Source organism: Mirounga leonina, unplaced genomic scaffold, assembly GCF_011800145.1.
Source record: "Mirounga leonina isolate KUSES-001 unplaced genomic scaffold, KU_Mleo_1.0 Mir_171, whole genome shotgun sequence".
NCBI lineage: Eukaryota > Metazoa > Chordata > Mammalia > Carnivora > Phocidae > Mirounga > Mirounga leonina.
Window position 1 is genome coordinate 8,179,066 of NW_023270436.1, and position 14,244 is coordinate 8,193,309.

The following is a 14,244-nucleotide window of genomic DNA, read 5'->3' on the forward strand; positions in this document are numbered from 1 at the left end:
TTATCTCCTCAAACATGCGGCATCTCCTTCCCCACGTTTGCTCTCAGGTCAGATGATCCGGCTGTCTGACCAGGAACATAGGTATCACTAGATACTTTCCACGCACAGTCACCGTGCCTCCAAGGTCTGTCTTCTCAGAGCCCCTGGTGCTGTGAGTGCACTGTCCTCGCTCCCGGCACAGCCCAGCTGCTCCTCGAGCTGCAAGCCCCACCCCCTCTCCTGCGTTACCACTTTTCCGTCTAGTCTCCATGGATCTTTATCAGCATAGGACAAATAGTAGTACGGTTTTTATCTTAAAACTTTCTTTGGACTTTGTTTCCCCCTTTAGCACCCTGCTGCTTTTCTCTTTTAGTAAAATTTCTTAAAGCAGCCATTTTACTGTATTCTTTTTCTGTTTTCTCAAATCCACTCCACTCAAGCTCTTTAAGCATTTTGGTGAGCGCACCAAATCTCAGGCTGTGAAAGGGGCTTCAAGACCATCCAGTCCAGCCTAGCACTTACAGTCAGGGAAACTGAGGCCTTCAGTGACTTGGCGTAGTCTCACAGCGTGGGGCAGAACTGGACTCCTGCTCCCACACCTTTCTTTGCATCATTTGAGGAAGCAAAACTCACACTAGAATTAAGGATGTAGATCTCCACTGAAGTGTACCAATTCACACCTCACCGCCAGCATCTCCTAGTCCCGAGGGTCTTGGGCACGTCCTGTGGCATCCTGCCCTGACATACATGGCTGCCATAGGATGGGAGAAGTCCAAGCCCCTTATCTCCATTTTAGAGAGCTCACTCCCTGACTGGCGGTAAGGGTAGGGGGCGGTGCTGGTCCTTGCAAAGCTACACTGCCTGACCACTCTATTATTGGTTGGTGTGACTAAGTCCCTAAAAGCAACCTGAAGACTTAGCTTCACAGAGATTGAGGGTTAAAATGGTTTGATTCTAGACCTATAACTACTTGATGAAGGGGAAACAAGTAGTATCATGGAGCTGAAAAGTGGTGTGTTAACTGTCATGATGACCACAAATAAGGGCACAGCCATCTGTTCTCTTACCTGCAGACTAAGCATTTTCTTGCTCCACGGCTGCCTTTGCCTCATTTTTTGTCCGCAGCTGAGCAGGGCATGAGGGGGGTGGGCGGGGTCAGAAATGACTGTCATGGGGCTCCTTCACTGAAAATTCCCAGATCCGAACTCATGCCAGTCCCCGGCCGCCAGAAAGGAGGAACCTGTTATAGTTCAGACGTGAAGTGGGCAGGACCCAGCTTTTGAAATAACTACCACTCTGGACCATTCTAATACTGGAAGAAATGGCTTTATTCTTTTCCTCCCCCCGAACCCCCGGATATATCTGGTGCCTAGGTCCACACCTTGTCAGAATCACTACAAGTTCCATCAGTTTTCCTAGAGTATTTGGTACAAATGCTTGATGGAAACTAAACACATAAGAAATATATATGAGTCAGATAATGCAGAATTCAGTGATGGTCTTTTTTCTGCTTGTGGCAGCTCTGGCTGAGAGGGTGGCTGTAATCCACCCAGCCTGGCGGAGAACCCACTGGCGTCAGTCCACTCATCACTGCCCACATTAGATGCTGAGGTTCTTGGGGATTTCTGTAATTATCATTAGCTCTGTGTCTGAGTGGGGGCTAGGGGAGAATCAGGGTCATTCAAATCAAGACAGAAAACCATAAGATTATTAAGTGGATACAGAAAAGGCATCTGATAAAACCTCTGTTCATGATAAAAACTCAGCAGACTTCACCTTCAAGCTGATGGTGCATTTACACAAAGCCTGTAGTGATGTTATACTTAATAGCAACAGAAGTTCTACCTTCCATGTTTCTATTCAGTATTATATTGGCAACCCTAGTCCATGCAATAAGGCAAGAAAAATCAAAGGTTTAAAAGTCAAAAAGGACACAGTATATGTTGTACGTAATTTGATTGTATACACAGTCCAGATCCAAACAGCATCTAAATCTGAAAGGGTAATTTTCAGTCCTCATTTACCCAAGCTGTCAGTCTCTCCCTCCTTGAAACATTCCTTCACTTGTTCTCCTCGCTCCCGGCCCTCTGCCGACTCCCTTGGCTGGATCTTCCACCTCCCACCAGGGGTGGGGAGGCCCCAGGACCCAGTCCTCAACCTATCCTGTTTGCAGTTACTCCCATGAGGTCTTTGGTCACCGTGCTGGAGTGTAATATGGTGGCCGCTGGCTCCCTGAAGCTCTTTAGAATAAAGAAAACAGCGGCTCTTCAAGTGCGTAGTAGCCACACTGGACAGCTACATGAGCAGCTCTGCCAGAACATTCCCACCACAGTAGGAACTTCTGTGAGGCAGCCGTGCTCTGGACCACCTATTTCTGCCCACAGTCGCCATCATCTCTTGGATTATTTGTACTGAGTGGTATACCTTGTCCCCCTTCAGCTCATTCTTAACACAACTGCCAGACCTTGAAACCCTCCCTTATCTTCCATTTTCACTTGTTATAAATGCCTTAAGGTGTTTTTTAACATCCTACAACCTCTTTCTCACCTCTTTCTCTTGCACGATTTTCTAACTCCTCGGCCTGGAGGCCCCTTGAACATGCCGGGTCATGCCAGCCTGCATTCTGCGCTCCCGGCTCACACATCCTTCACGTTTTTACTCAAATGTTGCCTTCTGGCCATTTTATGTAAAGTTTCGATCTGAAAATTTGTGTATACAAATTTTCCATCCCCCTTCCCTGCCTTACTTAAAATTTTTTTCTCCATAGCACTTTGTTTACATTGCAGTGCGTCTTCCCAAACCAGAGGGCAAGTTTAAGCTTCATGAGGGGGAGAACTTACTTGTATTGTTCATTGTCCATTGCTAAACCCCCAGTGCCTGTCACATAATAGGTGCTGAGTGAATATTTGTTGAACAAGTGAGAAACAGAAATTGTCATCCAGTAATATCCCATGTGTGTTCTCCTGTAGGTCATTAAGCAGTTGATGAAAAAGGAATTTACTCTGGAGTTTTCACGTGATAGAAAATCGATGTCAGTTTATTGTACACCAAACAAACCAAGCCGGACGTCGATGAGCAAAATGTTTGTGAAGGCAAGTGCGGCAGATTGCAATTGAGATGTTCTTTCCAGGATTAGCATCCTGGGTGAGCCCAGTAAATAAAATTGTTGACCTAAATCTGTAACATTTCCAGGGTGCTCCTGAAGGTGTCATTGACAGGTGCACCCACATTCGAGTTGGAAGTACTAAAGTTCCTATGACCCCAGGAGTCAAACAGAAGGTCATGTCTGTCATTCGGGAATGGGGTAGTGGCAGCGACACGCTGAGGTGCCTGGCTCTGGCCACTCACGACAACCCACTGAGAAGAGAAGAAATGAACCTTGAGGACTCTGCCAACTTTATTAAATATGAGGTTAGCTAATGACAAGTTTCTTCCCCCACACCCTGCACATTCATTGTGTTCAAACAGTACTCCTTCAGTAAAAGGTCAAATGAGTCCTGCTTTTGCCAAGAAAGGGGTGTGGTTATTTGTTTTTCTGCAGGCCAAGTGCATCACCGTTCCAATTTGGCCTGCTGCTTCCAACCTATGTAGTTAACAGTTTAATACAAGTCTGTTACTTTCAGGATAGAATAATTAAGACTTAAGCTAAATAAACTTGTAAAGCCTATTTTGCAACTCCTCTGTAAATTAAGATGTTTTAACAATTGGGAATGTTTTTAAAACATTCGTGAGTTATTAAAGGTCAAAATATCCAAGTTGAGAGATTCCTTTCACTTGTCTGCTCATAGAATTCTTTCTTACCAGGTATGTGACTTCCTGAAGCACTGCCTGAAAGGAATAAGGAATAACTTGGGTACTATGGGCCCCTAGAGTGGCCGGTAGCAAAATGCTCTTATTCCTTGGTATGTTTTTCTCTTCATTTCAAAGGATTATCATCACAAAAGTTAAAGGATGATTTGGTTACCAGAATGTAGTGCTATTTTTCATCCTTTCCAGCTAATTGGAATTAATACTATTCCTTATTGGATTTATATCTCTATGAATATTAATCTTAGGTAAGAGTCACAGTTACAGAATTTATTATAGGAAAATGCAGAGACTTTTGCTCTTAATGTATAACTGGCCCTGTTCTACACCATGGGAAAAACTAGGATTTCCTGTTTGAACTAAGGTGATTCTTTTGCTGTAGACCAATCTGACTTTCGTTGGCTGCGTGGGCATGCTGGACCCTCCAAGAATTGAAGTGGCCTCTTCTGTGAAGCTGTGCCGGCAGGCAGGCATCCGGGTTATCATGATCACTGGGGACAACAAGGGCACTGCTGTGGCCATCTGTCGGCGTATTGGCATCTTCAGGCAGGATGAGGATGTGACGTCGAAAGCTTTTACGGGTCGGGAGTTTGATGAGCTCAGTCCTTCAGCCCAGAGAGATGCCTGTTTGAATGCCCGATGTTTCGCTCGAGTTGAACCTTCCCACAAGTCAAAAATTGTAGAATTTCTTCAGTCTTTTGATGAGATAACAGCTATGGTGAGTACCTTTGGACTCTCACTATGCAGACAGAGCAGGTTGTAATTTTGACTGTTAAATTTTTAGTAACCGCTCCCAGATTTAGAATATCTTGATTTTTGTCACAATCAGGGCTGTTTCTGTAGGCTTCTGTTGACCCGTAGTTGGTATGACCTGCAGGGAAGATTCTAGAGTAGTTTAAGAAGTAGAAGTATGCCTTCTGAATCACTTGTGGGGAAATATTTGGTGACATCTAGTCTTTAATCTTGGTTAAAGTGTACATGTTTCTTTGTGTTTTAAGATTTTATTTGAGAGAGAGAGAGAGAGAATGAGCCAGGGGGAGGGGCAGAGGGAGAGGGAGAAGCAGACTCCCCACTGAATAGGAAGCCTGATCCTGGACTCGATCCCAGAACCCTGGGATCATAACCTGAGCAGAAGGCAGACGCTTAACTGACTGAGCCACCCAGGCACCCCAAAAGTGTACATGTTTCTATCTATCTCAAGTTTCTAAAAATTGATTCAGGGTTAACTCCTTTGTGTTCTCTAACCCTACCTGAAATTAGATGTACTGGTCAAGCATTAAGAGCTGCCCATGTGCGAGGCATTTCCAGGATTCTTCCCCTAGTGTGAATCTTCACCCAGACACATTCACATTGTGCCATATTTGCTTTCTGTTGCTTGTCTGTAAAACTTTAAGAAACAAAGGTGTTATGTGAAAGCAGATATTACAGATATAACTCCCTTCCCCCTTCCTTCCTCTCTTCCTCTCCCAGAGGGAACCACTGTTCTGAATTCAGTGTTGGGTGTTCAATGTTGGGAATGATAGCTTTGTACCTGTAGACAGTATCTGGTCTTTTTGCATGTTTGTGACCTTCGTAAATATTACAGTTTCCATCTTTTTGCAGTCTGCACCTGTTCTACTTGAGCTTTCTCTGTGTGGATACAAGTGCTGCATCTTAACTGTCATGTGGGTGGTTTTTATTTTGTTTGGTAAAAACATAATAAGATGAATTTTGAAGTCCTCTTTGTTCCACTTCCCTCTGAAGTCTCTTCGGCTCATTGGGTAATTTTACATTTCCCAGGTGAAGTGTGTTTTGTGATGCCACTTTGTAAAAATGAAAATTCTCTGTGTCTGTGCCCAGAGGGCCATGGCTGCATTCGTTCCCTTGCTTCAGGATGGCCCAGCCTTTGTCGGGGGGGTGTGTGTGAGGTGGTGGCAGGTGTGCATAAACCAGCCCTCGCGTTCCCTTTCAGACTGGGGACGGCGTGAATGATGCTCCTGCCCTGAAGAAATCGGAGATCGGCATTGCCATGGGCTCTGGCACTGCAGTGGCTAAAACGGCGTCTGAGATGGTCCTGGCTGACGACAACTTCTCCACCATTGTGGCTGCGGTGGAGGAGGGGCGGGCCATCTACAACAATATGAAGCAGTTTATCCGCTACCTCATCTCGTCGAATGTGGGGGAAGTTGTCTGGTGGGTGCTTGAGAAAGACCACTTGTAGTCCTTTGTCTAAAATCAGGGCTTAGGATGACCAGGTTTCCAGATTTGTGGTTCATATGGCAGCAGCTTTGGTCTTCGTGCATAAGGAGGAAGGTAGAGGTTGTTCCGGCCCTTGGGAGGCTGTCCTGCAGCTGCCCTCGGGTGTAAAGCATGTCCTCGAACATAGAGATGAGTTTAACTACATAAAGTAACGTAAAATTCTTGGCCTTCTAACATTGTACTTTAACTCAAAATTAGGTATAACAAATGTTTTTATGGTGGCCAAAAAGTTACTTCAAGCAGTCATTGTTACTGTCCATTGATTTTTATGGAGGAGGAGAGGGTGCTGATGCTGTGTAAGTAGTGGCCAAAATAATTGGTCTTTCTCTTTCTTCGGGTGGAAACAGTATCTTCCTGACAGCAGCCCTTGGATTTCCTGAGGCTTTAATTCCTGTCCAGCTGCTCTGGGTCAATCTGGTGACAGACGGCCTGCCCGCCACTGCCCTGGGGTTCAACCCTCCCGATCTGGACATCATGAATAAACCACCCCGGAACCCGAAGGAACCCCTGATCAGCGGATGGCTCTTTTTCCGTTATCTGGCCATTGGCTGTGAGTATAGTTTTTATATCGTTGACTTTGAAACAAAACGTTCATGAGCCAACATTTTTGTAAATTCATTCTTTAAAAGCACATTTTTTCTTTTCTGTCCCTGTGTTAGGGTAACGGAAGATGGAGTTTAATAAACTATATACCCAGTTTACAGGAAAGTTGGTCCCTTGTTTTAGTTATCCCTGTCATTCCTTGGGTCTTTGTGAATGAGGTTTTCAGATTTAACCTAAGGGCAAAAGGATACAGGGGTGAGTAAGGGTCAGGCCTTCCATCACCAAGCTATGAAACTAAGCCCCCCTCCCACTAAAGTAGAGGGGGGAGCTCTGCATTCATCTACGGTGCATGGGAGCCACATGGGAGCCCCGGCCACAGGTCGGGTTCCTCATATGTCGTCTCTGGCCCTCCTGCTCCCGCCCGGCTGCCGGTTCTTGTCCTCACTTTAGACCTTAGGAAAGTGGGGCCAGAGAGTTAAAATAACTGCCCTGGGGTTCAACAGGAAGGTGGCTTTTTGTTTGCTTTTTTAGTATGTTCACATGATTTAAAATTCCAGAAGCACACAGTGGCATAAAGTGAGAAGGTTCTCAGCCAGTCAGTTCCCCTCCAATACTGAATTTCTCTTGTGCCTTCCAGATATACTCTAGCAAATAGATCTGTCCTGTGCATATATTTTTCCTAAGCGTTGGTGTGCTACACACACACGTGCTGAACCCTGCATTTCTCCCTATTTGTTGGGAATCGCCACGTCAGTTCGTGTGTGGCTGCCCTGTCCCTGTCCCCTTGTAATTGCCGGCTTCGAGGGAGTGTGCGCTTGTGTCTTCTGGTAGATGCTGCCACACTGGGACCGTCTTCGTGGTGTCCCTGTGTTCTCCGTTACCCTGTTGCTTTGTAATAAACTTGCTCAATTCAGAACTATTTGGTTGGGGGCAGGGGGGCGGGGGAGGTGGTCCCAGAATCGGCTTTGGGCTTTGCCACGTCGCTTGCGTTCTGCACTGACCACGCTGGCAGCATTTCCACGTAACGGTTCTGCCAGGCCTTTGGAGCAAGTAGGTGTCTAACTGGGAGCATCAGTTTTCCTAAAAGTCCTGGGGGGTGTGATCTGGCCCTGCGGCACAGTGAGGCGCTGTGGGGAGGACACATACCTGCAGCGGTAAAGCGTTAGCCTCCAGTTTGAGAGGGGCTTGGCTAGCGTGAAAGTCCAGCCAATTCCAGTAGGTGCTCCTCCTCCCACGCTCTGGAAGAAGAGTTGCCCAGTTTTTCTGTACACACCCCCCTCTGCTTGCAGAAGGCCTCCGTCTAGCTGCTTTGGCCGATGGGAGTGAGCACTTGCCAGTGGCAGCCCAGGCTCTCCTGTACCGTCGTCCTGCCCTGTCTCCTCTTGGCTGGACGCTGGCCTGCGAGGCAGGACCTGCAGGGAAAGCTGTGGGCTGCAGACCCGCCTGTGTCTCTTCCCAGGTTACGTTGGTGCTGCTACCGTGGGTGCGGCTGCGTGGTGGTTCATTGCTGCCGACGGAGGTCCGAGAGTGACTTTCTACCAGCTGGTATGTATCTGCCTTTTCTCCTCTGCCTTAGAGGCAGAGCGTCAGGAGGTCGTCCTTGAGTGCTCTGCAGTTTGGGTGGCTGCCAAATAATCTCAACACTCAAATAATTAGCAGTGGCCTCTAAGAGGATTCTGAAGGACCAGGGCTTCTCTGGGAGATGGGGGGAGATCCTGTGTGGGTCTGTGTCCTGGGCTTCCTGTGGAACGGGGACATGGACCTTGGAAATGTACTTGGCTGATAAAGAACTTGCTTGGACGTTTGTTGCAGAGCCACTTCCTACAGTGTAAAGATGACAACCCGGACTTTGAAGGAGTGGATTGTGCAATCTTTGAGTCCCCGTACCCGATGACAATGGCGCTGTCTGTTCTAGTAACCATAGAGATGTGTAACGCCCTCAACAGGTCAGTGAGTCCTCGACGAGCTGGGGCAAGAGCTCTGCCAGCCAGCACGCCGGGGAACTGGGTGTCGTGGTTGTTGGTTTGCAGGAAAGCTCCTCCCTCCCAGAAAGAAAGGAGAACAAGCAGCACCGGTTTTAAAAGCTTCAGTCGTCATCCCCTCCAGGAAGTAGTGGGAGTGCTTAACCACATGTTCCTTATGAGACAGCGGGGGCCAAAAATAGGGCCTCTCGTGCCCCTGTGTGCCCTTGTCCCCAGGGAAGGCACTCTTGCCCTTTAGCAGTGAGACCAGTGGTATCATCCAATTAAGCCAGTGACAAAAATGGAAATTTCAAAATAGCGTCAGTGTCAAGGGCAATTGAGAGCAGCTCTGAGTCCATTGAAATGGAGTCTGCTGTGCTGAAGCCTAGATTTAAAATTGGAAGTTTGTCCTACATCTGAACATTCTTCCTTTAACTTTGCCACAATAGAAACGTCACCAAGTGGAAGTAGGTCAGTGGGCAACGCCAGGTTAGCCACTGCCCGACTGAAGCATCGTTTGAACGGTCTTGGTCGCTCGTTATAAGGGCCTTTGCCTTTCGGGTGGGCGTATTTCATGTACCTCTCGTCGTTCTGCAGCTTGTCTGAAAACCAGTCCCTGCTGAGGATGCCGCCCTGGGAGAACATCTGGCTCGTGGGCTCCATTTGCCTGTCCATGTCGCTCCACTTCCTCATCCTCTACGTGGAACCTTTGCCAGTAAGCGCTGGGGGGACCAGGACCGAGGCTGGGGCCTCGCTGCCTGTCCCGCAAGTCTGGGGACTTGACAGAGCTTCTTTGTATTTCAGCTTATTTTCCAGATCACACCGCTGAATTTGACCCAGTGGCTGATGGTGCTGAAAATCTCCTTGCCTGTGATTCTAATGGACGAGACACTCAAGTTCGTGGCCCGCAACTACCTGGAACCTGGTAAAGAGTGTGTGCAGCCTGCCACCAAATCCTGCTCGTTCTCGGCATGCACCGATGGGATTTCCTGGCCGTTTGTGCTGCTCATAATGCCCCTGGTGATCTGGGTCTATAGCACAGACACTAACTTTAGTGATATGTTCTGGTCTTGACTGACAGTTTTACATAAAGAAGATGTTTAACTTAATCAATTAATTTTTTTATTGTTTAAAGCAACTGTCTATTTCTGCTGAATTTTCACATGAACATATTGGCTGGTGAAGGAGATTTCATACTCTAGATTTTGTTTTGCTTTTCTGACTCCAGTGGGGCAAGATTTTCCTTTTTTATACACATAATTAAAGTGTCCATTGACATGTACAGAGAACTAACACTATTTTATGCAAATATTTTTTTGTAGATGAAAAAGCATGTACAGTGTTCTGTTTAATAACTCATCCTTGTATAAAAAAATAGTTGAGCCAGCAGACATTGTCAGCAAATTAATTGGCAGCAGATTTTAGGAAATGAATGTGTGTGGTTTTTTTCTAAAACTAAATAGCATGTATTATGTCTTTTGCATGATCATCTGGATTTAATCTGAGATCACAGTCTAATTTTTATTCATAAGCCAATTTTTCTGCACTGAGCAGAGTACTGCTACCTCAGTCAGTATTTTTTGGTTTGCCACTCCCCTCACCCCCCGGCCCCCGTTCACTCCCACCCCCGCTCCCGGCCCCGCTCGGCTGCTTCTCCCGTAGGGTTCCGATGGTTCTGTTTACATCAGTCTTAACAAGAGGTATGCCTGTTCTCGCTTGTGCAGAAAACATTGTTCCAGATTCAATCGACTGGGTTCATGTCCCCCACGTAGTTTTTAAGGTTATTTATTTAAATGTCTAATGTATTTTATTGTTAACAGACATTGTTTTGCCAACATTGCCTATTTCAGTGGCACTTTACAATCTAGTTTAAAAAGGAAAATAAAACATTTTAAATGGACAGAAAAATAACTGTCTTGTTTTTAACTTTTAAGTGGCTTAGCTTAAACTATCAAACAGATGTGTCCAATTTTCTCTTAAGTTCTTAGAACTTGAGTTTTACTGTGCTCGAGGGGAAGGAGGATTGTGTTCTGCTGCAGAGGTAGTTGTAGGAATTAATACATAGGCACCTGCTGTCACCCATGATACTTTTTTGCAAGTTTCTGCTGGCCTGTTTTAGCCTGGTGTAGAGAATATAAGGGGGAGTGTGTGCGTGTTTGTGTGGGGGTATGTGTGTGTGTATGTGTTTTTGTAAAAATCTGTAAATAGCACATGACCAAATGAACATATGTACAGAACTATTTTTATTTGAATGTGGCACTAACCAACACCATGGTTACTATGATAGATGTTTGCGCATGTTCGAGATCAGTCTTACCAACCGTGTGTAAGTCATTAACTGTCCTAACTATGGTGTTTTCCTCCAATGCCTTCCAACATCCATCAACTAACGTGAGTATTCCCTGGCATCCTGATGCTTTAGCCTAAGGGTGACTGCCACCGAGCGAGCTAGCTGGGACACTAACGAAAACATCCCCTGGGTCATGTCCTGCTGTGCTCTGTGTCTTCGAGGGCAGCAAGCGTACGATGCGTGGTACCTGTGCACACGTGGGGTGGGTTAGATGCCCGCAGACTCCATGCACGGCCTTGGACAGTGGCTCAGCCGGATGTTGAGGAGGGCGTGGTGGGAGAGAAGCTCGTTTTGCTCTGGTCCAACTGACAGGCTGAGGGAATGCTGCCTTTGTTAAACTGCCAAGGTGAGGAGTCTCAAAAACTCAGGGTTCTCTGGTGGTTACTAGCTGCAAGGACTCCTCCCTGAGCCTTGCTACCGTGTTTGTTAACAAGTAAAAACCTGGTGAAAGCAAATAATTGAGCAGTGAATTCATATATCCATAGGTTTGTCTCAAATAGGTGGCCACCTTTTTCCACCTTCTGGGTCATATCCTTTGCAGCTGAGACTTGTCTTCTCTTTCTCCAGGGTATGAGAAAGCGCAGTTAGTAGGGCCTGGTTCTGCTAGCAACCAGCCGACCAGTCATGAGCCAGGGTGAGGGAGGCCTAGGCAGCAGCTCCTTCCCTGTGAGGCCCTGACCTTTCTTGTGAAGGGACCGGGGCCGCCCCCAAGATGTGCCATAAAGGCTCAGTGCTTGGGGAAAAGTTAATGGATATTAAGCAGGTCTGAGTATAAGGGGATGGAAGTCCTGGCCTGACTCATCGAGGTCTCTGAGGAAGGGAGGTTGGTTTGTTTGGCAGAGAATATAGGGGGGAGGAGGGTAGGTTTTTGCCGATTTTGGCGTAAAAAGAAGCAGGCTGAGTGGTCGAATGCAAGGAGTGCACCTTGGCTGCAAACCAAGACAGGATGTCTGAGCTTGTTGGGTGTGCTATTCAGTGGAAACCAGACTTACCAGTCAGCTTTTCCTGATCTGGTTCCTTGATGTGGTGGCCTTTACAAAAGAAGCTGAGTGTGGTTTGCTGCTGTCGGAGACGTGCACAGCCCCAGCTGGGCCTGGGCCGGCTCTTGTCTTGTGGTTTCTCCGCTTCGGGCCTGTCCGGCCCATGGAGGTGGTTTAGGCATCCCCTTCCCTCAGCCCGGGCCCCTGGGAGCATCTCCTCGTCGGCTCTGCTCCAGGCTCTGCTGCTGAGAAACAGGCCCCCGTGAGCCCCTGTCCTCAGCCCCTTACTGCTGTGGGCACATCCCTGGCCTCAGGCCTCAGGCCTCCTGTCCCAGACCTAGCCTCACCCAGCACCTGCAGGAAGGCACAGGCGGCCTCTGCTTTTGCCGCCGTCAGGACTAGACAGGGTGGTGTCGTGTTCAGACTCACCAAAACTTGTTCGTGTCCTCACCGACGGGCAGGTAGGCCTTGCACAGCTGCTTTGATGGGGCTTTGCCTGGAAGATGGCGGCCTCACACGTCCCGCAGCTGGGATCCCTCTCCAGCGGCTCATTCTTCATCACAGCACACGTGGCACATGGTGCAGAGCGAGCTGCGTGAGCCCCCGCACCCTCCCCCCCTCAACAAGCAGCTGCTGGCACGCCACCCTCAGACCAGGCCCCGGCCCCCTGAATGTCCTGGAGGTGGTAGACCTCGGGAATAGGAGACCCCAAGCACTAGCTCAGTGTCCGTGAAGCACCTACCCACCGCCGGAGCGGTCTGCAGTGCCGGTGGGCTAAGGCAGCCCTTTTAAGGTCACCACCAATTTTGCCAAAGCCACCACCGTGCAGCTAACAGCGACGGTAATCCCCAGCCTGCCTGCTTCAAAGAGGTGGGTGAGGGCCGCAGCTCCCCTTCTAGGACCAGGCAGGGCTAGGCCCCCTGGGAGGGAAGGGAAGGGAAGGGAAAGGGAGGAGCTGAGGCTTCGCACTGGGCCACACTGCTCACCTCTGCTTCACCTTCCTTACCATCTGCACTGCTAACCGGGAACTTCCCTCCTCTTGCCCATCTCCCTTCTGTTACATCTGAAGCGATTCCATGTCTGCCTGGTGGGGTTCTTCTGTGAGCCAGGGTGACAGGAAGGGCCCATGTCGCCAAGCGAGTGCTTCTGGCTGCTACCCTGTGTAGGCAGCGCCTCAGGGACAGTTAACTAGAAATGCTGGTCCTGAAATCTTAAAAGGTCAAACTGAATGTTCCTTCTCACTATTCCTTGTCACTATTAATCTTAAATAGTTATTCTAACATTTCTTCCCGTATTTCATAAAGCTGATTTCCTCTCTCTTTCCTTTTCAGCAATACTGGAGTAACCGCTTCCTAAACCATTTTGCAGAAATATAAGGGTGTTCGGTTGCGTGCATGTGCGTTTTTAGCAACACATCTACCAGCCCTCTGCATGATTGACGTTGGGGGGAAAAGAAAAGTAGAAAAAAAAGTCCCCAACTCATTGTGTGTTATGTGGAGGAAACGTGTATTACCAACGGGGTTTAGCTTTTAAATCAAAATAATAATTACAAATGTACAATTTAGCTTAATGAATCAGAACGCCTCTCCAGAGAACTTTGGTTTCTTTGCTGCAAGAAGAATGAGGTTCTGAAACCTTATCTAAGAACTTAGAAGCCATCAGCCAAGTCTCCCATGTTTCTCTGTGCAAAATGTCATAGCCTATATAAATGTACCATATTCAATTGTAATGCATGCCTTCAGTTGTAAGTAGCCAGACTGCTCTATGGTGTCATTTAAACATGCTACTTTTTAATTGGCCCTGTACAGTTTGCTTATTTATAAATTTATTGAAAACACTACAGGTGTTGAAAGGTTAGAATGTAGGCCTCCAGTTCATAACTTGTTATTTTTTTGAGTGTGCAAACAGCTATTTTGCACTGTATTAAATGTAACTTATTTAATGAAATCAGAAGCAGTAGACATGTTGGTGCAATACGAATATTGTGATGCATTTATCTTAATAAAATGCTAAACTTCATTTATCACAACGCATGTTTGACTTTAGACTGTAAATAGAGAACAGTTGTCTATTTCTGTGCTGGTAACAACAAGCATTGCACAGACATGGTTTCAGGTAAATAAATCTATTCTACGATAAGTTCACAGTGTGGTGCTGACTGTTCTCCAGCGGGAGGGGTGGGCGGTGGGCACTGAGCGCCTCCAGCCCCGCACCCCGAAGAGTTTTTACCTTCCGGTGGGGGGAAGGTCTTAGACTTGACTTTCTGGGGACAAGGTCTGCTCGTGTGTCACATGACTCAAGTGTGGGGAGAGCTGAGTGGCTTGTCACTGGGTTTTCAGAGATAATCAGATTTTAAAAGTTGTCAGCAGCTTGGAGGTTGTACCGA

At 47.4% G+C, this 14,244-nt stretch overlaps 1 protein-coding gene across 2 annotated transcripts in view; it reads left to right on the plus strand.

The window, feature by feature from the left end:
• The window catches only part of ATP2A2 (ATPase sarcoplasmic/endoplasmic reticulum Ca2+ transporting 2), a 57,717-nt gene extending 43,720 nt beyond the window's left edge, over nucleotides 1-13,997 (plus strand). The window contains exons 12-21 of one of the 2 annotated variants that reach the window (XM_035016981.1): nucleotides 2,949-3,071; nucleotides 3,172-3,390; nucleotides 4,169-4,504; nucleotides 5,738-5,958; nucleotides 6,372-6,574; nucleotides 8,027-8,112; nucleotides 8,380-8,513; nucleotides 9,126-9,243; nucleotides 9,333-9,453; nucleotides 13,190-13,997. In XM_035016981.1, coding sequence (XP_034872872.1) covers nucleotides 2,949-3,071; nucleotides 3,172-3,390; nucleotides 4,169-4,504; nucleotides 5,738-5,958; nucleotides 6,372-6,574; nucleotides 8,027-8,112; nucleotides 8,380-8,513; nucleotides 9,126-9,243; nucleotides 9,333-9,453; nucleotides 13,190-13,203 — 1,575 coding nt within the window. In that variant the 3' untranslated portion in view covers nucleotides 13,204-13,997. Of the gene's footprint in view, nucleotides 1-2,948; nucleotides 3,072-3,171; nucleotides 3,391-4,168; nucleotides 4,505-5,737; nucleotides 5,959-6,371; nucleotides 6,575-8,026; nucleotides 8,113-8,379; nucleotides 8,514-9,125; nucleotides 9,244-9,332; nucleotides 10,803-13,189 lie in introns of those variants that run through there. The other variant, XM_035016980.1, reaches the window with a different exon arrangement.
• Nucleotides 13,998-14,244: the final 247 nt, after the last annotated feature.